A 21543-nucleotide genomic window follows, 5' to 3' on the forward strand; every position below is an offset into this window, starting at 1 on the left:
ATGTAGAGGTTAGGGTTCTTTCGGTTGACATGTTTCTGAAGGCCAAATCAGTTATTTTGTACAGAAGCTACCGGTGTCAATATTCAGGATCTTAATTTAACTTAACAATTTGATTGTTTTCATGCAAAACATAACAAGTCTGTTTTTCTCACAGAATTGTACTTTTTACCAGGGTGGAAAAGCCTTTGAAACAGCATTCAGACAGTGTTAGCAGCTCTATAAGGCAGCAAGACCGACCACATCTATTCAATGGCAGGATGAAACTGTCTAGAATATATTCCAGACTTTAAATTTAGACTTTAAAATTAATCTTTCTGTTTATTTTTTTTGTGTCATTTACAACAAACATGACTGAAAAATTACATACATAAAATGAAATGGGGGGCGGGCGGGCATAGGGATGAGAAGGTGGTAGAGTCGGGATTCGAGGGGTGGGTAGGATTAGTCCAGTGGTTCCCAACCTTAGGGTCGTGACCCTAAGTGGGGTCACCTGGAATTCAAATAGGGTCGCCTGAAATTTTACACCACACACAATTTAAAACTACCGAAGATGATTAGGGTCACTTGTGATTTTCTTTTGTTTGTTTTTTTGTTCCGACTTTAAAGGGATAATCTCTAAGATTTAAGTTTTGTTCTCTTGGGTGACACCTATGGCGATGAGTGGTAATTGCAGGTGAGATGCAAACAGTGTTGCATTATGTGACATTACTAATGTACTGCAAAGGCTTCCATCAATGGGCCATAGCCTCAATTGACATTATATTAAGTGACTTTTAATTTTTTATTTTGATGAAAATCTTTGAGATTATAACTTTAAATCAGGATTCTGAGAATAAAATCCGAATTCTGAAAAAAAAGTCAGAATTCTGAGTTACCGTCAGAATTTTTAGGGAAAAAAAGTCAGAATTTTGAGATTAAAGTCAGAATTCTCAGATGAAAGTCAGAAATCTGCGGTGAAAAAGGAGCATACTGCTACATGTGACATCACTGACGTTCACTGATGATGATATCGATAGTGTACCGGAATTTGAATGTCTCGGGTCCCTAGATTTTTGTGACGTCAAAGTCGGGTCACAAGCCAAAAAAGGTTGGGAACCCCTGGATTAGTGGCTAGGACCTATGATCTCCATGTATAAGATACTCTACAAACCTTCTATTGGTACTTTAACGGCGGGTTCAATAGCGATATTTAGCATTTCTCGTTGCTGCTGCTGCTCCCTGAAGGACTCCTCATGCTCTTCTATTGTTTTTCCTAGCGCACCGCAGATCTCTTCAGCTGACAAAGTCTGTCTTTTGGCCTCTGAGGATTCTGCTGTTTCTCCTTCTGGTAGAGCTTTGGGTTGCCAGTTGATGCAGCCATAACTATCCAGTTGAGATCTCCCCCTTTTGATGGCAGCATCACCACCACTGGTATCACTGGTAGGCTTTTTCCTAGGCAGTCGGATTCTGAAACGGTTGTCTCTGTTGAGATGTTCAACTCTTGTTTTCATCTGTCTGAGTAAGAAACAATAACCGCGGTCTAACTGATCACCGTCTGCAGTCTCATCAGCAAAGGTAGCAGGGTACTGAGATACAATAGCGCTGGCTATCTCCGCACAAGCAGCTCTGGAGGGGTTGGGGCAGTGTACACGCATTTCTGCCACAAGAGTCCGAACCATTTCTCTCCTGTCGTCTGGGCAAGCCAAGTCACCTCCTGCCATGGCCTGTGAGAGACCTGCCGGCATCTTCTCCCATGGAACCTGAAAACTGCTGACCCAAGAGTTTCTGCTTCTACATGGTCGTGTGGAAGGAGGTTGACTCGATGCTTGTGCAGAACGGAGTGAATTGTGTGAATAACCCTCTAGCGACACGAGCACAGGGAGCGGGCAATTAGTTTCAGCTTCCTTCAGGTGGTTTGAAGAATCTGACTTCACTTGGTTATCTGAATACACACACACAAAAACAGAACAGTTCTACATTAACTATGTACAGATGGAATATTTATAGAGTAATCGAGGGGTTCCTACAGATAATTAAAAGAATCCTCCCAGCCAGGGCATGATTTCCCCAAACACTGTGAACTTGTTCCTCATATAAACTTAAGAGCTTGCATTTTACACAGGTCTGTTTGTTCTGTCATTTGTTCGCTAAAACTGTTATGTAATTTTCTTATTGCTGTACTGTGTTGTAATCCTGGTTGTATGTCGCTTTGGATAAAGGCGTCTGCTAAATATCAATAAAGTAGAAAAGTAAAGTAAAAAGGTCTGGAAAAGTACCGTATATAAAAATGAATTTGATCATTTCCAGGTCTTGAATAGTTTGGAAATTTGGAAGAAATGTCTGGAAAATGTTGTGGTTCAGGTCCAATACATGCAGAATTGTATGTTGTTGTAGACCCACTTTAGCCCTTTTCAGACACTAGCAATCTTGCACGCTACATGCACTCGATTTCTAGGGTGGAGACTCTGGAGACGATGCTAGGGGGATGTGGGTGGTGTTGGAGGGGAAGCGCCGCCGTGGTCTAGAAGGTTTGCCCTTGTTCTGTAGCTGCAGTCACAGAGAACCCCGCCCCCCCCATCAGATATCTCAGAGGTGACTGGTCGATATCTGGCCAATGTCAGCCAGATAAATATTGGCAAAACAGTATATCTGTGTGAGCCTGGTAGAGCGAGGGATACAGCCACAGACGGAGCAACAGAGAGTCATACCAACAGAGAGGGACAGAGTAAAGGGGCGTTCACACCGAGATATTTATTTTTCGCTCTGTCGCTCAAGTCAACCCTTTGGAATCGCTCTGTCGCTCTGTTGCTCTGTTTAAATCGCTCATCAACAGGCACACGAAATGACGGACATGTGGGGGATATAACGTTACGCAATGTCATGATGTTTGTCCACTACGAGCCACCGTCATTGTTTACAAGCTAAGCCTATCAGCGTGCTCCTAATGCGAGCTGCATACCGGTAGTACAGACTTCACTTCATGTCAGCTGTCAGCCTGTCAATGCGGTTTGTTGCCACACAATAAACCAGCGGTTTGTTCCAAGCCAGAGTGATCCTTGACTCGCTCTCACACAGCATCCAATCAGCATTGAACAGCGAGCGACTGATGCCAGCGTATTTTCGCTCGAGTTGGAATATTTCATCTTGAGCGACGAGCGTATTTTCTCCCTGTCGCTCTGTCTCTGCCGCTCGGACGCCCAGCGATTATTCTCCCAGGCGAATATACGCTCATTCGCTCGTTTGCATTGACTTTGTATGTAAACTCGACGCCAGCGACCAACTTTAATAGGTCGGTGTGAACGCAGCTTTAGCGATGACAGATAAACAGACACACACCTTCGTCGCTGGTCGGCTCCTGCTTGATGATGGACAGCGGCGAGCGCATGGGCGGCTTGGTGAGTGGGTGGCGCCGACTCTTCTTCACCTCCGTGGGCATCGTGTGTTTGGAGTAGGACGGCTGAGGGCACAGTGACAGAGACAGGCTTCCTTCACATTGTCCATTTCAAAATGCCTTTTTCCCCCACATCTCTGTACATTTTTAGGCAGGCATTGATTATGATGCATGCTAATAGAGGCCGTGTAACACAAATGTGAACTAGATTTATCTGCCACTGCACAACACTCCATTTAGATGGCTTGTCAGTAGGAATAATACAAATGAGCAGGTAACATTCTGATGAAGGCAGCCAAGCCACAATAATGCATGTTTTACCTTTGCTATAAGCAAATAAAGGAGTAAATAAGTATAGGAGTTTATGGATAAAGAGGTTAGTTGAAAGAGGGTAGGATTAAATAGTTTAATTTGTGTTGTGCATGAGAGGTTTCTCATTGCACTTGCTGTAAAGGCTTGTTTTTGTTGTTGTTTTTTGTTATATCTATGATTTTATTCTGGATTTTATTTGATCTGTTAATGCTTTATCTTTACATGTTCGAAATAAAAATTATCAAATCAAATCAAATGGATTTTTTATATTTTCAAAAGAGAGGCAAATAGGGTTTTTTAATTCCTTGTTTTGCTGTGAGCTGACAATTACCGTAAGTCATCTGCCACCTGGTTGTTAGACAGTTTGCACGTTTTAACCATACACAACAAAAGATTGGTCTGTTTGGTATACAGTATTTGAGTTTTTAGGCTGAGTAAGTCAGATTAATCAACAGTGAATTACACCTAAAATCTTTTTCTTCCCGTGGATCCAATTTGTGTATCAAATTCACACAAGCCAAAAGCTAGTAACTCTGGTAAATCGTTAATCTTGTGTTTAATCTGGATTGGGCTTCTGCACGGGTTTTACCTGGGATTTTGGCACAAGGGCTAGTAACATCTTGTCCTGTGTATTAATGAATGAATTTAACAGCAACTGTGGCAGGTAATCAACCATAATTTGGAGGTCCTGTGGCTTTTGAATTGTGGGATGTACCAGAAGCTGCGGCTGGTGGACAAAAAAAGAGTTCAGTTTCTTTGCTTGTTCACACATTAACTTTGTCACTGTGCAAGCAAATAAAAGAACACACATGATCTGACTTGGAGCTGACTGAGGTCGTGAACAAACTCACCTGGGTGGCGTTGATGTCTACAGGAATGTCAGGCTCACTTTTGACTTCCACCTCGGGTTTCTTCACACCGGCTGTAGCAAACTGCTCAAACGCTGCCTCGAACCCGGTGATGGCCTGGTGGAGATTCGACACCACCTTCTGCTTTTTCTGCTTCTTTTTCTCGGCGTCCTCTGGCAAGAGCTGAGGGTTGAATATGGGCTCGGGTTTGAGCTCCGGTGCTGAGGAGGAAGAAACGGAGAAAAACTTTGTTGGGGATGCAGAGGACAACGAACAGAGATTTGGAGAGCAGAGCGCATGGACCAGGTCCCTTCATTATTCACATATTTGTGGACGAAATAGGGGAAAATGTCAATCTCCCATTATCACAGTTTGGAAAATAAAGAATTTGAGTTTCTCCTGTCCGATTTCTGGAATCGACTTCCATAGTAAAATTGGACTAGCAAAACCCACTGAAATGGCACCTTCCGTATTTTCAAATGATAGTGATTGGAAAGCAATGATTCATATTTTCAAACCTCAAGAACTGGACTTTAATGTAATCCATAAATGAATTACAGAGTCCACCGTGTGGGCAGACTCTGCATGATAATACTAAAGTGTGGGATGTATGGTTCATGACAATGCTGCTCGATGCTCCATCTCCAATATGGCTGCACTGTCTGCTGCTGTGCATCTCTAATTTCTACAAATTAATTTTCACTTTGATAGGAGAGTGGTTTGCCTAGTACTCCGATTAAAATCCCCTGCAGAAAATGCATTTTGAAAACACTCAACAGCACAGAGGGAAAACGTGCAACAAGGAGTCTGACTACTTTTCAAAGTCAATGTATAATATGAACCTGCTCCCTTTAAGCAGCAGGTGAGTCTAGTTGTAGAGAGTCTCAGCTGTCCTTGAACCTCTACCTGCTCACTGCAGCTCGCTCAGGAAATAAGAGCACCAGCTAGAATGTTAATGTAAATCTTCTCAGAGTCTCTATAACAGCAACTCCTCTCCAGCTCCAGGTGGACAGTCTGCTCCATGGCTATAAAACCACACTCACATTCCCATTGGGCCAGGCTTGACATGCTTAATTATATCCATTATATCTAAATTTATTTCCAATTTTCAGCTTGCAGAGAGCAGGTGTAGATTAAGCGAGAAGACGTGGCCTTAACGCCCCGGTGTTACTACTGCCCCCCTCAGGCTGCTGCTGTAAATAACCTGCTTTTCAGTCAACCTGCCTGGTGACACACAGCTTAAAAAAGCCCCAGTGAAGTGGGATTGATAGGTACTATGCCCTGGGTATACCACTTATTTAGCTTAACAAAGCCCCAGTGAAGTGGGATTGATAGGTACTATGCCCTGGGTATACCACTTATTTTTACATTTTATTAGCATTTGGCTGACACACTTATTGAGAGTGACTCGTAATGAGTGCAAACATAGAATAAGCTCAAAATCCTAGACAGGGAAACATTACAACCAACCAATAGTCAGGATTGCAAGTGTCAGCCACAACAGCCTGGCTACAGATGTAATAAATACATATTCCTGTGACCCTAGAATCATAATGTACGATAGAATCATAATGTATGATAGAATCATAATGTATGATAGAGGAAAAGGCATAAGACCGAAGATGGAAAGGGAGAGAGTCTTATCCTAGTGATTTTAAAGAAGCCAACTCTGTTTTTTGGTCCCTGGATCACACACCTTTATACTCGTAAAAAGATGATTTTTTTTAAGGCAATATCACTGTTTGTGATATAAATCCTGAAATGATGGGTTGATTTTATTTCAATGTCGTGCACTCAAGGCACTCGGGCTCTTACTAGACACATACATAATATGCAGTTGTTCAATTTTCTGTGATATCAAAAGCTAAAACCAATTTCTACCACTATCCAAGGCATGGATGTTACAGCTATAAAAATGATTTGTTTCATATCATATTCTTTGAATAGTGTACAATGTATTATACTACTTTGACAAAGACTACACCAGTGCTACACATACATTTTCTCTGCCTATATTAGCGCCATGCTTTAAATAAACCTAAACTCAATTTAGGCCTGTTGTACTGTCTTGCAAAAACACAGCTGCACTGGCCTAAACCTAAGATGCAAATGGGAAACAAAAATCAAACCAAGATGTCTCAAATTCAAAGTCTCCATTTGAATCTGACCATCTGACCAGTGAAGTGACGTGTCAAAGTGATGGTGTCCAGTCTCACTGCACTAATCAGGAAACCCACATAATTCCCCTATTGTTGCCAAAATGTTTAGATAGAATTGGCTAAACTTAATAAATCCTACACCCGTTATGCGAGGTCAAGATTTTATTCAGGAGCGTCAGTCGGTAAAACCTGCAAGGAAACCTGCCTCACCCTGTCTTCAGAAGTCGCTAATCGACCTAAGAACTTCTTTAACACGGAGAGACTTTGGAGAGTTTTAGTGTTCCATGATGGTCTAAATGCTGTTGGAGGATTTTCCACCCTGACAGAAAGAAAGTTCTGGGGGAAAACACTGAATCTAAAACATTTTTGGCATCAAATGAATATCACCAGCAGCACAAAATATCAGATAACAGCAGTGTTACTGAACTGGCCTCTGCAAACCTATATGGTATTGGGTGTATTGGTGAAACCTTGGCTCAAACGCTTTGCACTTATTCACTTGAGCACATCACTTAGATGAATAATGGACTGTTTGCATTGGACCATCTCAGTTAGAGAAGAGGTTTTTTCGTTTCTATTTGAGCTAAATAGGGAATCAAAGCCCAAACCCTGACACACACACACACACACACACACACACACACACACACACACACACACACACACACACACACACACACACACACAGAGTCTTCATGCTCAAACCCTGACACACACACACACAGTCTTCATGCTCAAACCCTGACACACACACACACACAGAGTCTTCATGCTCACCCTCTGCTGCTCTGGCAGCGGCCTCGGCAGCCTCCTGCTCCTGTCGCTCCATGGCCTCCATCACCAGCATGGCCTCCTTGGCCAGGCGCTCCTCCCTCTCCTGCCTGCGCTGTGCGTCGCGCTTCGCCACCTCCTGCTGGTACTCGGCTGCGTTCAGCTCGATGCCCTCCTCCGCCAGCACCTTCACCTCCTCCAGCTTCAGCCGGCGGAACTGCTTCATCCTCTGCATGGCCCTGAGGCAGAGAGATGGGTAGATGATTATTACATTTCTGTAATAATTAACGTCACTCATTATTTAGTCTTATTTATCAATTTCAACTTGCGTACCCTATTAACTAAACATGCCGAGCTGAACCCAAGAATGACTTTTATTTTCTTTTAGTTCAAATACCTGGGTATGCAGTGCACCTATTTAATAATGTATGCAAATCAAATCACAACAATCTAATTTCTTTAGTTTTTTACACTTTTTCACATCAAAAGTTCGTTTTTCAAGATTTCATTGATAACAGTACAGTTTGCTGACGTCACCCAGCACTATCAAATTTCTACCCCATTTCAACCAATCATATCACGACATGCAGCTGTCAATCAAATCTTCATTTCTGGATAATTTTCTCTTCCAAATGAAGTAGAAAATGGCGCCTAGTGCCTGTCATCTGGCAGAATTCCTATCCCATAAACTAACCACTTGGCCAATTGTTAGAAACATGGATAAAAAACAAAAACTATAATCTCTAAGAATGCAAAGAAATGTAACTGGCTCGTTAAAACGCGCATTCCAGGGATACCGTATTTACAGAAATAGCGTAAAAGGCGCGCACTTGAGAGCGTTTGAGAGCGTGGTTGTGAGGGGTCTCCCCTCGGAGATTCCAGGCGGGTGGGCAGCACCCATTCATCGGATTGTCCGCTCCCTCCGCACGAAGCAGCTGCCTGCCTGGTACTCCGCGTATCCCACTCGCGTAGCACGACAACACGCTGAACCCCACTCGATTTGGGGGTGGAACACGCCATGATTGGCCAAAGCCCAATCCAGTCCCCAGAATTGTCAAATAAAATCATCGACATGATACTATGACCCGCCTCTCAACCTGTCATCTTAGACAAACTGTTTTCAGTCTGAAACGGACTCATTATGCACGTGATGAACAGGTTCAGTTCGACTTTAAGCTTCAAGACTTGGAAGGCAAAGTTGAGAAGGGTGAATTTTATAGTATTTATTTTTTATTGTTTCTTATTCATTGGTAACTTCATCCCTCATTACAGGTACCAAAATGTTATTGTTACTCAATTTTAACACCTCAAACCCTAGTCCGTTTACATCCTAGCACTTTTTTATAGTGTAAAAAACACAAATAATATATGCGCAGATGTGAAAAAAATCCAAGACCTGGACCAGTAGGGTACAAGGGTTTTAAGGAAACAAAAAAATATTTGATGTCCAATTAATTAAAATTAAGTAATGACATTACATTCCCTCAGCATAAACACTTTTTAAAGTAATGCAAATGTACTTTTACTTGAGTACTTTTAAATAGGCTACTTTTTTTTTACTTGAGTAATTTCCTGGACCAGTAACTATTCATCATTCATCTAGTTTGACAGTTATTGAGAGTTGATTTGAGTTAATGAGTTATTAATTTGAGTTAGTGTGGACCAGTGATGTCACTGGTCCACACTTTAACACTCAATAACTGTCAAATTAAATGACAGACTTCAAAACAGTTTACAGTTTTCTGATACACTACTGATGTTCTAATGATACAAAGCTGGTTGAAAATGGGCAGAGTGTTCCTTTAACGATTGTGGCGATGGGAGAGCGCAGCAACTGATGTGATTTGATTCTGACTTTGTTCTGACTCACATTTTGAAACTATGTCTTTGTGAGCTGGATTTCAAAGTTTTTAGCAAACAATTGGAGCCAACTACTGTCGGGTTGATGGCTAAAAACAGTACCGTAAATTTCGGACTATAAGCCGCGGCTTTTTCCCCGTTTTTTGGCCCTGCGGCTTATATAACGGTGCGGCTTATCTATGGATTTTTTCGGAAAAAAACAAACAAAAAAAACTGAATTCTCTCTTCTTTAGCACTCTTTCTAACTATGAATCCACTTCTGTTTTAATTTCCTCTCTTGCCCTCTTTTCACCACACCGCGGACACTGTGTGCACTGTAAAAAAAAACACAGGTGGTGTTGTGTTATGTTGTTTTGTTGAAATGTTAATAAATGGGAGCTTCCTCAAACAGCCATCTCTTTCCCGACAATCCCCTCTGTGCATGAACCCTTACATATGGTAATTAAACATTAAAACACAATAAAAAAAAAAAAAAAAAAAAAAAAAAAAACATTAAAACACCTGCGGCTTATAGTCCGGTGCGGCTTATATATGTAACAAACAGGCAATTTTGCTGCTGCGGCTTATACTCCGGTGCGGCTTATAGTGCGGAAATTACGGTACTTTTAGACAGTATAAGCAATGCCTAAAAAAACACAGGTCTACAAAGGGCAACGCACCCTGTATGTACAGAAAGTGTCTGTAGTTGTGTAGACGCTCTTTGTAAAGGAGGCGTATGAAATGGATTCAAACCACAGATGTAGACAGGTAGGTTTTGCCCGCTCACCTGCGCAGCAGGTTTTGCCGCATGGTGATGCGGTTCTGCTTCCAGAGCTCCAGCTGAGGGCTGTCCAGCTCCGTGGCCTTCAGGTGGTCCAGCACCGTGGCGTCCTTCCCCTGCTTCCACAGCTCGTAACGGTCCGGCTGCAGGCAGCGCACAAACACGTCCATGGAGATCTTCACCATGTCCTTACGGCAGGTACACTGCAGACCATGTGACATAAAAGCTTGATTAATCCATCAACCAGAAAACACATATCTATCTATATATATATATATATATGCATATTGTACACATATATATATATTACCCATTTGCATGTAAAAGCAGGGCAGTCAAGTTGGTGGGGAAAACTGATGAAACTGTGTAAGACTGTAAGCGTGGGTGTATGACAGGAAAAGAGGTGATGAGGTTTTAATGAGACAGGATGTAAACACAATCAAGACATGGACTGTCAACATTTCTCTACTTAGTTGGGTGGGCTGGCAGGGCTCTCAGGTTAGTGTCACTTTATAAACTGTCCCCTACTTGTTGAATGTTGGGAATAGACCCTTTTCGCGGAGGCCATTTTGTGCCGAAAAGGCAAGGTAAACGACTTGCGTGAACCTAGGCTACGGTAAGAGGCAATCAAAACAGAGGGAGAAAGATTATCCATTGAGAGAGAGAGAGAGAGAGAGAGAGAGAGAGAGAGAGAGAGATAGACAGATACAGACAGACATGAAATTGCTGGCATCAACAACCAGAAGGCATAGGACTTCCTTACAGCTCCAACCGACTCTGCAGACGTTTCTAATGACAATACAGGGCAATGAACCATTGGGCCGACAGGGGGGGGGGGGGGGAGGAGCAGCACAGTGATAGAGCTTTTAAAGGAAACCACACTGGTCCATTACTGCATTATGTAGGTGTGGAGAGAGAGAGAGAGAGAGAGAGAGAGAGAGAGAGAGAGAGAGAGAGAGAGAGAGAGAGAGAGAGAGTAGGAAAATAAAACTTATTTTCTTGTGTGCCTCGTTTGGTGTATTACATTCTGGCCCTTTTATTTCCTGACTTGTGCTGAGAGTCTTATGTTCAATTACTGAGAACATTCTTCAGCCAGCGCCTCGGCGAGGGAGGAGCGGGGCGAGGGAGGAGCGGGGCGAGAGACACCGGGACAACAGCGAGGGGAGGGGAGCGAGAGAGAGATGAGGAATGGTAAGACGGAGATGGAGGAAGAGAGGGAGGGAGGGAGTAATAAACACAAGCTCGCTCGCCCTCCTCCGCGGCAAACCAATATCCAGCCTACATCTCATCCAGACACCACAAACACACGAGGTGGAGGAGGGTGGAGGAGGGTGGATGAGGGGCACAGCTGATTGCTACCAGCATCATAAAAGCTTTGCTGAAAACAGAGCAACAGGCAACACAAATGAACAGGAGATAAATGTGAATCTGGCCTTGATTGTAGCCGGCGTGCTGGGGAACATTTCGCTGCTGGTTTCATTTGTAATAGGATACTGTCTGCGGCGCGGTTGATTTGTATTAAACTATTAAAGGGTTAGGGAGATTTTCGCCATCCTCAAGGGCGGAGACGAGTTGCACTTTATTTATGCCATAAAAACGTCATTAGTGGAGGGAAAAGCCCGGCAAACAAAGATTGGCCTGTATGCAATGTATGTAAAGTACTGTATGCTGGCTCCTATTGAAGCTCAATTGCTGGAGCCACAGAAAAACAACGTTCTGGGTCTATGGCTGAGCGGACGGACATACCGTGTCCTCATAATGCCGAGGGTTTGAATCCGACCTTGCCAGGGCAGGGAAATAATCGGATGTCCACCGTAGCTAGATCATTTTGATTTTCACGATATATTTATGAGCTGTGCACAATTCTAGTACAATGTGTATACAGTATATACGGGCCCGCCGCACGCAGCTCGAGTGCGCAACTTCGCAGTTCGCATCACTGATGACATCGCTGTTGCTGATGATGTCACAATGCCTATGACATCACTGAAGATGGGTCAAACACATCAGTGGGACAAAAATTGAGACAGAGAGATATTGCCAACTTGCTCACTTTTATATAACTAGAACGACCGCAACGCGGACTTATGCCTCCGCCAATAGTTCATTCTGGGGTCCAAATCGCCATTTGAGGCAAATTGGAAGAGATTCCGTCAAGGCGCTCCTGTGATGTTGCGTTACAGAGCTTGGAAATTGGGCGTGTGAGAGGTCACAGTGACCTTGAACTTTGACCACCAAAATGTAATCCGTTCATCCTTGAGTCCAAGTCGGTGTTTGAGACAAGTTTGATTAAATTCCGTCAAGGCATTCCTGAGATATCGCGTTAACAAGCTTGAAAATGGCGTTCGAGAGCTCACCTTGACCTTTGAACTTTGACCACCAAAGTCTAATCAGATCATCCTTGAGTCTAAGGCGATGTTTGAGGCAAATTTGATGAAATTCCGTCAAGGTATTCATGAGATATCGCGTTAACAAGCTGGAAAATGGCGTTTGAGAGGTCACAGTGACCTTGACCTTTGACCACCAAAATGTAATCAGTTCATCCTTGAGTCCAAGTCCATGTTTGAGACAAGTTTGATTAAATTCCGTCAAGGCATTCCTGAGATATCGTGTTAACAAGCTTGAAAATGGCATTCGAGAGGTCACAGTGACCTTGACCTTTGACCTTTGACCACCAAAATCTAATCAGTTCATCCTTGAGTCCAAGTCGATGTTTGAGACAAGTTTGATTAAATTCCGTCAAGGCATTCCTGAGATATCGCGTTAACAAGCTTGAAAATGGCGTTCGAGAGGTCACAGTGACCTTGAACTTTGACCTTTGACCACCAAAATATAATCAAATCATCCTTGAGTCTAAGTCGATGTTTGAGGCAAATTTGATGAAATTCCGTCCAGGCGTTCCTCAGATATCGCGTTAACAAACATCGTACGGACGGACGTACGGACGGACGGACGTACGGCCGTACGGACGGACAACCCGGATCCATAATGCCTCCGGCCTGGCTATCGCCGGCGGAGGCATAAAAAAGGAAGGGGTATATATTATATAAAGCCATTTGAGACATTATTATGATAAAATACATAAACAAAACTAGACTAGAATTCACCAGCTGCTCTCACTATTTTATCTGCCAAATAGTTTTTTTTGGAATGGAATCCAACCTGTATGAGATGTGGCTGTCTAGCAGCTTAGGTGGTTGGTAGTGGACTGTCTTACAAGCAACAAGCATTTGGCGGGTGGTAGTTTCTCATCTCACTCACTGTTGCGTGTCAGACTCAGCCCCCCCTTGAATGACTTTAAACAGGGTTCTCACACCTTCTCTTAAACATCATATTCAAGGACGTATCAATGACTTTCCAAGCCCAAATTGGAGGACCCAACACAGCATAGTTCGAGACATGGATCAAGGTTAATTACCGTTACAACACGGATAATTTTTTATAATGAGAACTGGCAGTCTTTCCAGAAGCTCACAGACACCAATTAAAGAGAGAGAGAGGCTTGAATGTGTGAACACGTCACAACTGTGCTGTGTTACAGTGACGAGGAAAAAACTTCCATTTCTATTCTTGCACAAAAATATGTCAATCCAAGCACTTTCAATGCCCCATGCCTATTTGTCTATTTTCAAAAACTTTCACGGCATTGATTTTTTTCCTTTGCGAATTCACAAACTTTCAAAGATGAAAACCCTGTGATAAGTTTGACCCTTTCAAGGGGTTGAAAGCGACCACATCGTCAGCTGTTAGCCCTGAATGAATGCATATCCACACGAGGCTGATCACACTGTTCATTAAGACTGCAACGCTCTGAAATAACAGAACTAGGGATGCACGATATATCGGCAATCATATCGGTATCGGCCGATGTTGCAATGTTAATATCGGTTATCATTATCAGCCAAATTCTTCACATTGAGATGAAATAATGCAGTAAATCTATGATTTATGGGCTTTTAGATTCAAGATTCAAGATTCAAGATTCAAGATTTTTATTGTCACTCCATGGTACAAGTACCACGTGTGAAATTCTTGTGCAGTGGACTCCGTTTACGACATTTTACATAAATCATATACATAAATATACATAAATATATTTACATGTTAATATCGGATATGGGCATCGGCCAAAATTTTCATATCGGTGCATCCCTAAACAGAACAATCGTGCACAAGTGAGTTCTTGAGTTCTGACAGAAGGCTTGCAGCGAAGGCAGGTGGGTGTTGGCCTAGCAAGTCAGACAGACGGGTCAGACTCAGCAGTTGAGGAGCTTGTAACTTAAGAGGAATGAGACATGCACCAAGCCCATCGCTCGCTCGCTCGCTCGTTCTCTGCTCTCTCTGTCGGGCATTGGCAGCCCACAAACAGTGACGAATCCGGCACCGAGGCCCATCGCTCACTGTCGCATTTGGTGCCGACAGAATAAGGCTTGGCAGGGGGAGGAGAGACAGCCAGACGAGTTAATAGATGACTGCTTGAGTATTGAGCAAGGAGAGAAAGGAGGGAGACAGAGACAGAGAGAGAGAGAGAGAGAGAGAGAGAGAGAGAGAGAGAGAGAGAGAGAGAGAGAGAGAGGCACCAATTTCAAGGTGTCTGAAAGGTTTAATTGATCACTTTTTCAAAACCTTTTTAATGCTGGTTACAATGAAAAATTTGACCGATTTCACCACTGAAATGAACACGGACATTAAAAAACGGTCTCCATGACTGGGCTGATTTTTCATTGGAAATACAGTGAAACATTTTTCAAACTGGAAGGGAAACTAAGGACTTTTATTGAAGATAGGTTATGAAATTCACGCTTTTCAGGACCCGCAGACACTGGGAATTTGCTGCCAGGCGCTTTGCAAGTCAAATTATTGACATTTTCTCCCATAGTCCAAAAAACAACAACAACAAACCTTAGCTAGAATTTGCGATCAGCAGAGTAGCCAAATCTAATGATAAAGTTGTTGTTGAGGTGTCAATTTGCAAATTATTACCGCCTTTTAATGGTTGGATGGCTGTATTGCATTCTCAAAGTGATGGGCGGGTGGGGGGGGGGGGGGGGGGGTTTGGGGATGTAAATTAAGGCTGGCTTTACACGGTGAAACTTGCACGCAACTAGTTGCAGGTTGCAAGTTGCATGCAACCCAATTTCCATGCAACTTCACAGTTACACAAAGCAATTAAAAAATAATCAAGTCTCGTGCAACTTGGCAGTTTATTCCAGCAAAACTAGCTAGCTAGATTGGTCATTTTTCATCTATTGTATTGTTTTCTTCTTTTTTCAAGTGAGAATTGTCATTCTGCATCTTTGTATCGTATTTCATATCGTTTTCTCGCTGGAAAATATCAATTCGGACTCGGAGGTGTTATCGGTTTTTCAAGAGACCGTCTTCGGTTTTATTTGGTGCATTTTCGCTGCCTGTCCTGTCCTGCCATGGCATGTACTTGTGTGTGTTTGTTGAGACTGCGCACTGATTCAGACAGCCAGAGCCTACGTGATCAGCTGACTGGTTATCAGCATTTTGATTGGCTGTTGCATGAAACTAGTTGCACAAAGTTGAGAGCTTTGCAACTGTCGCGGCTGAGTTTCACAGAAGTTTCAAGTGAGTTGCAGAAGGATTTATACCATGCAATTCATTTGCAACTTGGTTTCACCTAAGTTTCATGCAACTAAAGTTGCGTGCAAGTTTCACCGTGTAAAGCCAGCCTAAGGCCTTCTGGTTACGGGTCGGGACGATCTCTGTAACCACTAGGCCACCACTGCCCCCCGCCCCCGAGAGAATAACAATGAATATATGAGAGTGACAACGTGAAAGAGGGTCTTTGACTGTGCCTGTGTGTCTCGTGCTGCGCGGGGCAGAGTGGACCAATCTCCTCTATCAGACTGAGACGAATGTAGTGTGGAGACACTCCCTTGGGTGTTTGGGGGGGCGGGGGGGGGGGGGGGGGGGGGCTGCTGGTTCTTAAATTACAGCTGGTCCCATGGGCGAGGGAGAGAGAGAGAGGGAGAGAGAGAGAGAGAGGGAGAGAGAGAGAGAGGAGTAGTACTTCTGCACACTGGCATCTCATAAATCTGACTTGCAGCCAAGCGGGGAAGAAGAAGGGAAAAGGGAGGGTGTGTGTTTGTGTGTGTGCGTGTGTGCGTGTGCGTGTGTGTGTGTGTGTGTGTGTGTGTGTGTGTGTGAAACACTCTCTGGGAGCAGAGACTGGGGACAACAGGAAAAGTTGAATGTGGAGGAAAGCAGGGGGAAGAAAGCCTGGATGTCTGGGTAGTGTAGAGCAGAGGTTCTCAAATGTTTTTCAGCCAAGGACCCCTTACAAGATAGAAAATATACCGGGGACCCCCTCATTCTGATTTGTGATTTTGGGGTAAGCTTACCGGTAATTGTTTCCACGGTAACGTGCTTGACTTTTAATTTGATAGGTTTGTTATTAGAATGTAATCCATGAACCATTTTAGATTTAAAGCTTTAAAGCATAAACTATTTTCGTTGAACTATGAAGATTTTGCAAAAAAAAATATATATATTTTTTTTTATTACATTACATTTACATTACGTCATTTAGCAGATGCTTTTGTTTTGTCCAAAGCGACTTACAATATCACCATTTGTCAACAGTACAGAAAACCACTATGCAACACAATCAATGACAGCCAAGATATTATGATAGACTAGTAGGAAGTAGTTTGAGAAGGAATAAGTAAACATGTAGCATTTTTTTTTTATAAAAAAAATAAAAAAAAATAAAGAAAAGTACCTGAAAACTTTTCGCGGACCCCCATTTGAGAACCACTGGTGTAGAGGTAAAAGCACTCGCCTACCACTGCGGAGACCCGGGTTCAATTCCCGGCAGTGGTACTTCCGGCTTGGTCAGACGTTCCGACAGACACAATTGGCCGTGTCTGTGGGTGGGAAGCCGGTGGGGTACGAGTCCTGGTCGTGATCCTCCCATGCGTTACATCCTGCCGGTGAAACTCCTCGCTGTCAGGTGAAATGAAGCAGCTGGAGACGGCACATGTTTCGGAGGCAGCATGTGCTAGTCTACGGCTCTCCCCAGATGGGCAGAGGCGGTGGAGCAACGACCGGGACAACAGGGGGAATTGGCCAAGGAGAAAAACAAACAAACAAAAGAAGAAAGGCAGGAAACAAAGAGGAATAAAGTGAAAGCGAGGGTTCTTCCCAAGGGGGTCGGGGTCCCGTCCGGAAAACCAGGCCCGGCCCGCGGGGCAGGGAGGCGGTCATGGGTTAAGTGGAAGGACGCGATGGTACTGTATATTTTGTGTCAATAACAGACAGTGTGTAGAAAACAACCAGACACTGCGTTTATATTTCTATATGATCTCAGGAGCTGACAGCTGGAGCCGGGGATGCTGTGAAGTCGTCTCACTGCTGCTGAATCTGACATCAGACCAAACTTCTTCAAAGTGAAGATTCTGCACACAAAATATCTTGTGAACCTTATGCCGTTTAGCAGCATTTAAAGATGACGGACTTTCCCGCCAGCATATGAAAGCCAGCAGCATCATAGTTTTGACTCGAGCGAAAATCATTTGATGGCAGAAACAATCACTAAAATCTAATAAACTGATCACTGAGCCTAGGGCTGTAAATCTGTCCACCAGATTTCAGTCGTTTGCAAACAATTTTCACTCTGTGAACAGATTATCGCCCCCGAATTCAAAGCCTTCATAAATTGGCCACTGAAACTCTTCCTCAACCGTCACCCCATTGGTCCAGATGAACCCCGTCGGCCTGTGTGCTCTCACCTGGGTGGCCATCTTGCCGTAGTCCACCCAGCGCAGGGTGGCAAAGTTGGTGGACTCGGCGCAGTTGAAGCCGTGGTTGAAGCCGGCGTGGTAGCCGTAGGGAAAGGTGATCATGAACTCTCCTTCGTTCTGGGTTACCTGTCCACAGAGAGAGAAACACACACACATTTACATTTCAGGCTAAGGTTATACTGCATGTCTAAATAACAGAAGTTAAGATTCTTTAAAGAAAAGGCTGGCATCAAGTTATTTAATTTTTTGCTTCTGCCATAACCAAATATAAAGTAATATTAAAAAAAAGTATTAAAAAAAACACAAACAAACAGAAAGTTGAATAGTCTGCCACAGCCATAAACGGGCTGCTGCAGGCAAATAAAAAGACGCTGACACTGTTACAGTGAGTGTTTGATGGAGGGAGAGGTGAGAGGGATCTGTCACGATGGTGACGTGAGGCACACTTCAGGAAATGAAGCGTGGCGTCAGAAGCAGAGGCTGAGCAGCCGGAGGAACACTCCTCCCTCACCCTCTCCTCTCCTCTCCTCTCCTCTCTTCTTTGTTCCTCCAACCTCCTCTCTCCTTTGCACCCTCATGACCTTCTCTCTCCTCCTCCTTTCTCTCTCCTCCCTCTTAACTCCTTTCCCGCTCTTTAAAGGAGGACTTACCCCCTAGATATGTATTAGAACAGTGATTTGAAAATACCTATGGAAAAAACCAAGAAATGACATATACTCTTGTCTATACTGGACTCTTTGGCTGTGTTCAAGTCCAGATTTTTTTTCGGAAATCGACGCCATTACAGTTTGCCTACTGCCTCAAAAATAATTTATTTGAGAGGGGCCATATCTTTATAAATATCAACAACTAGCCAACGCTGGTGGCCTGTTTGGAAAGAGCTTTGCTCAAAATGGTTGAAAGTTAGATCAATTTGGTAATTCAGTGGCGAACTAGAAATTTAATTATTTTTCTGCATGTATCTCTATGGAAACTACTCAAACTACGTTACGAGAGCAAAGTGACATGGGCTCGTTAACAGCAGCACACCCACAATAGGACAAACCTCTCGCTCTGGGGTAACACAATGCGAGATTTCTCCACGTAATTCCCTCGTCTAACTAGAGATAAACCGCGCAATGAAATCCGTTTTTAATTTGCGTTTTGGGGCTTTTCGTGATTCTTGTTGAAAGTTACAACACCTCTGATTTTTCCTCTCAGGGCGCAGGAGGCAGCGCAGAGCTCTTCTCCTCCTCACACTGTTCCCATGCGAATCCCCCCGAGCAGCACACACACACAGACAGAGCCAGTCGCTCTGCTCTGCTGACTTGATTTCCAGAAAAGTTGGCGTTGCTTGTACACAGTGATGATATTATATTAGCCGATATGTTTAGAGAAGCTTTGTCACATTGTCACGTCGTAGTATAGCGTTATATTTTACATGTCCGCTAAACTGCGACGAGATTTGTTTGCTGAAATGTCAGACTGTTGAAAGCCCCCGCCTCTCACTGCTGCTGTGTGCTGCTGCCGCGCGCCCCCGCGGGTGCATGAGAGAGCAGACTGGCCGAGAGAAAGTGCTTCCAAGTCGGACTGATAGCCGCGGAAATGTCAGACTGTGCTCTGAGAGCACAGAGCTGCTGCTGCTTTCACGTCGTAGTATAGCGTTATATTTTACATGTGCGCTGTGATAAGATTTGTTTGCGGAAGGATGAAATTGAGGCTCTCACTTTGATGCTGGGCTCTCGGAGCTGATTGCTGCAAACACACAATAAACCCCTCCCTCCCTCCGGGCAGTCAGTGCAGCAGCTCTGTGTCCCCAGCGAAAAGGGGCACAGAAGACCACCAGTCGTCCTTGAGAGGATTCCAGCATTCGTTGTCTCTCAACCTAATTATATGGAATTCTGGACAAAATCATATCTAGGCTATAAAAAATAAAAAATAAGATTTACATGAGACCAAATCTCATCATAGGGCCCCTTAGTATGAAAAAGGTTGGGAATGATTTACTTGCTATGTCCTTCCGTTTATGATTATAGTGGCGTTTATTGATAGTATTGTGTTACATAGGAGTTGGTAGGAAAATAACAGGCGATTGTAATAAATTAACAGGTCAAGTGACATCATGGCAATAGGCTTGGAGTTGTGAGGAGCCGAAAGGGTACAGGGGGAGTAGGGGAGTAACTATCTTGAAATCCCATAGTCTTTGGTTCACCATGACGTCATGACGTGTCAAATATCCCATTCATTTGAGAAAAAAAAAAGCAGTGTTACACCCTTAGAGGGCGCTTATGCCAGGTATGCTGCTGAAAAATGATACAAATGGTAAAATGGCAACAGTTTGGTGTCAAATGTGGAAATTCTGACCAGAATTCTTCACACATCACCCCCAAAGTCATATATATTGGTTAAAAGCTGAAAAAAAGTGTTTTGGAGGTAAGTTCTCCTTTAAGTTACATTTCCCGTCAAGTGTTTGCACAAATTCTAAGCGAACTTTTCAAAAGTCGACAATCTTAAAATTGTAATCAGGTAGCATTCCCTTTAACAGCTGTTAAGCGAATAAGTAGGCTGTGTGTGTGTGTGCGTGTGTGTGTGTGTGTGTGTGTGTGTGTGTGTGTGTGTGTGTGTGTGTGTGTGGGGGGGGGACCAGATCAGATATGGAGAGAGCTTTCCAGTGCTTACTTGCCATAGGAGAAGTCATTTCAATTTGCATGAAAATCTGTCGGTACGGTTGAAGAAAATCGTGTTAACGACGCTCCAAGCAACTTGTGAAATGGCTCGTCTGTTAGCTCCATGTTTCTTTGTAGTCGGACTGTAAGCACATCTCTCTGCTCACCTGCCAGTGCCTTCTAGCTCTCCTCTCTTTCTGCCTCTACCTTTCCTCCACCTCCTTTTCACTCCTCCATCTGTGCCCCCCTCCCCCCCAACTTCCTCCCTTCCCTCTCCACCTCCTTCTCCTCCCTCTCTGGCTGGAGATGGTTGCTGGCTGCTGGACTCTTCCAGGCTGTAGAGAAGTGATTAGCATGGAGCCAGTGAGCATGGGAGGATGAAGTCAGCACACCCAAATGACAAATGGAGATTTTTCTGTTGTTGTTGTGTTGTGTTGTGTTGTTGTGTTGTGTTGTTGTTGTGAGGAGATTCAGGTGGGAGGAGTCACGGCTCAGTTAGTCCCTCAGCAGCCTCCTGCCAAAACCAGCCTCCGCTCTGACTAATTGTCTGTCAGTGTTTTGGACTTGGTGCCAATATGAAAATAAAAGGTAACAAACTGAAATATAATTCAGAATCATCAATCTGGCAATTTCACACCAAACTACATGTCATGTGACAATCAAGCCAAAGCCACCTTTCCACTAATCAGGTCAGTATTTCAATAGCCCCTCCCCTCTGTAGACCCATTAGTGTGAGTATGAGCATCTTCATGCATCCTATAGTATATACTGCACATTTTATCAAATGCAAGACATTTGATGAAACGTCTGGTACAGAATATAAATCCTCGACACCAGACTCCAAACAACCATACAAAAAGGGTATTTAAAATCACTTTTAGTCTTTGCATTTTTATTCTTGTTTTTTTTTTTATAACAAATTTCTGTAAAGTACTTTGGTACAAACTTGTTCTTTTTTTTTTAAGTATATTATATAACTAAAATTAAACCTTGCCTCTGACTGCTGGATTCCAGACTTTGTTTGCACATTTTCATTCATACAGTTCAAT

At 43.5% G+C, this 21543-nt stretch overlaps 1 protein-coding gene across 1 annotated transcript in view; it reads right to left on the bottom strand.

Moving 5' to 3' along the window:
• kdm4b (lysine (K)-specific demethylase 4B) overlaps positions 1-21543 on the bottom strand; it is a 96072-nt gene that overhangs the window by 36696 nt on the left and 37833 nt on the right. Inside the window, exons 8-12 of the mRNA XM_083648013.1 lie at positions 17838-17975; positions 10087-10283; positions 7467-7699; positions 4534-4751; positions 3316-3436 (exon numbers count right to left, since the gene is read on the bottom strand). Coding sequence (XP_083504139.1) covers positions 3316-3436; positions 4534-4751; positions 7467-7699; positions 10087-10283; positions 17838-17975 — 907 coding nt within the window. The remainder of the gene's footprint in view (positions 1-3315; positions 3437-4533; positions 4752-7466; positions 7700-10086; positions 10284-17837; positions 17976-21543) is intronic.

This window comes from Poromitra crassiceps (genome assembly GCF_964638095.1).
Source record: "Poromitra crassiceps genome assembly, chromosome: 12".
Lineage (NCBI taxonomy): Eukaryota > Metazoa > Chordata > Actinopteri > Beryciformes > Melamphaidae > Poromitra > Poromitra crassiceps.